Below are 1,456 nucleotides of genomic sequence, written 5' to 3'. Positions count from 1 at the left end.
TTCGAGAAGCTGCTGGTGCCGGGAGGCGGCTTTGCAGACAGTGGTGCTGAGGATGTCAAGTTGCCTGATGCCGACCCGGCTGCATTCCAGTGGCTGCTGGCCTACATGTACACGGGGGAGCTGTACATGCCAGACGAGCTGCTGCGGCCTGCTGTACTGCTCGCGGATCGGCTTTTGATGCCACAAGATTGCGTGGGGCAGCTGCAGAAGTGGCTGCTGGCGACGGTGACCCCCGGATCAGTGCTTTCGGATCTTCTCTGGGCGGAGCAGCACGGCATGACGTCATTGGTGCCACAGCTCAAGCTGCGGCTGCTGCGGCAGAGGAAGAGCGTGGTGTTGGGGGAAGAAGATCTGCGACAGCTCATAGTCCGCCGTCCATGCCTAGCGGCTGACCTGATCCGGGAGCTGGTTGTGATGCCCTGACATGCTGTGGCATGATGGACAGCGAGGTAGGATTAGCCGGCACAGCATCCTCATACCATAAGATCTCACAGGCGCATGTACAGCATGCTATGCGGACTTCTGCTTGGTGTGTGTGTGTGTGGCTGGGAAGGTGAACACTGGGGGAGGCAAACGGCTCAAAACGACCGCGAATTCCTGTGTGCTAAGCTCTGTTGTTACTTAATTAAGCCACATTGAAGGTAAGGGTTAGCATTAGCAAGCAAGCACTGGTGCGGGTATCAGGGATATGGTCCATGTCGCTCGTGGTTGTTGCGAGCCAATCATGTAACGTTACGACACCAACTGGGATTGACCAACAGCAGGCGCGGTGTGAACTCCGATGCTGTGATGAGCTAAGGGCCTCGCTCGCTTCCCATTCCACATGGTCAATAACCGTAATAGGATTGCGCCATCTGGACATACTCGCCAGCTAGCTGTAGTGACTGTGTGATCTGAATCAATCATCACGGGAGCAGCTCCGCAAGGGCAATACATACACGGGGCTGGGATTTGCAGACCCCTCCCGTGTGGGTAATAAATGTAAGTATATTGCAAACATGCGACATCACCCTGGGACAGGCTGCTGGGGGATGTATTGTGAATGTGTATGGGGCAATACGGGCTCCGATAGGTGCAGCGACTAGAGGTTGCACATCAGGTGCTGATGCATATTCAGCTTAGGTTACGTGACAGCAGGTTGCATAGGTGCACAGTGTTGGAAACCATTTTTCCTGCAGACGGAAGAAATGGCCAATGCCTGACACCCTATGAAAGAAAATCTGCGTTATCTTCATCAAAAAGGTCTACTGCTTCCCCGCCAATCTGGAGCGTACCAGGGAAATTCCAAGAGGTTCAACATTACAGGGGGGCGGCTTTTCAAAGCGAAAAGGGGCTCGGCCCCGGTGCAGCCATTTGACCCCCGTTTGATTCGCAGGGCAGTCCGTACGGCATAGGAGTGCAAGCACAAGAACGCCGCCACGCTTGGAGTACACACTTGTTATTGAAATCCTCAAAC

At 54.5% G+C, this 1,456-nt stretch overlaps 1 protein-coding gene across 1 annotated transcript; it reads left to right on the top strand.

Annotated features, from left to right (window-relative positions):
* The first annotated feature begins 67 nt into the window (after positions 1-67).
* VOLCADRAFT_108729 (uncharacterized protein) lies at positions 68-742 on the top strand. Its single transcript, XM_002959684.1, has one exon. The coding sequence runs from the start codon at positions 106-108 to the stop codon at positions 421-423; it is 318 nt and encodes a 105-aa protein (XP_002959730.1). The 5' UTR covers positions 68-105; the 3' UTR covers positions 424-742.
* Positions 743-1,456: the final 714 nt, after the last annotated feature.

Source organism: Volvox carteri (genome assembly GCF_000143455.1).
Source record: "Volvox carteri f. nagariensis unplaced genomic scaffold VOLCAscaffold_549, whole genome shotgun sequence".
NCBI classification, from domain to species: Eukaryota; Viridiplantae; Chlorophyta; class Chlorophyceae; order Chlamydomonadales; family Volvocaceae; genus Volvox; species Volvox carteri.
This window is presented reverse-complemented; position numbering and strand designations above follow the sequence as displayed.

Excerpts from the sequence above, each read along its gene's own strand:
- VOLCADRAFT_108729 (XM_002959684.1), top strand. The coding sequence starts at position 106 with ATGTACACGGGGGAGCTGTACATGCCAGACGAGCTGCTGCGGCCTGCT.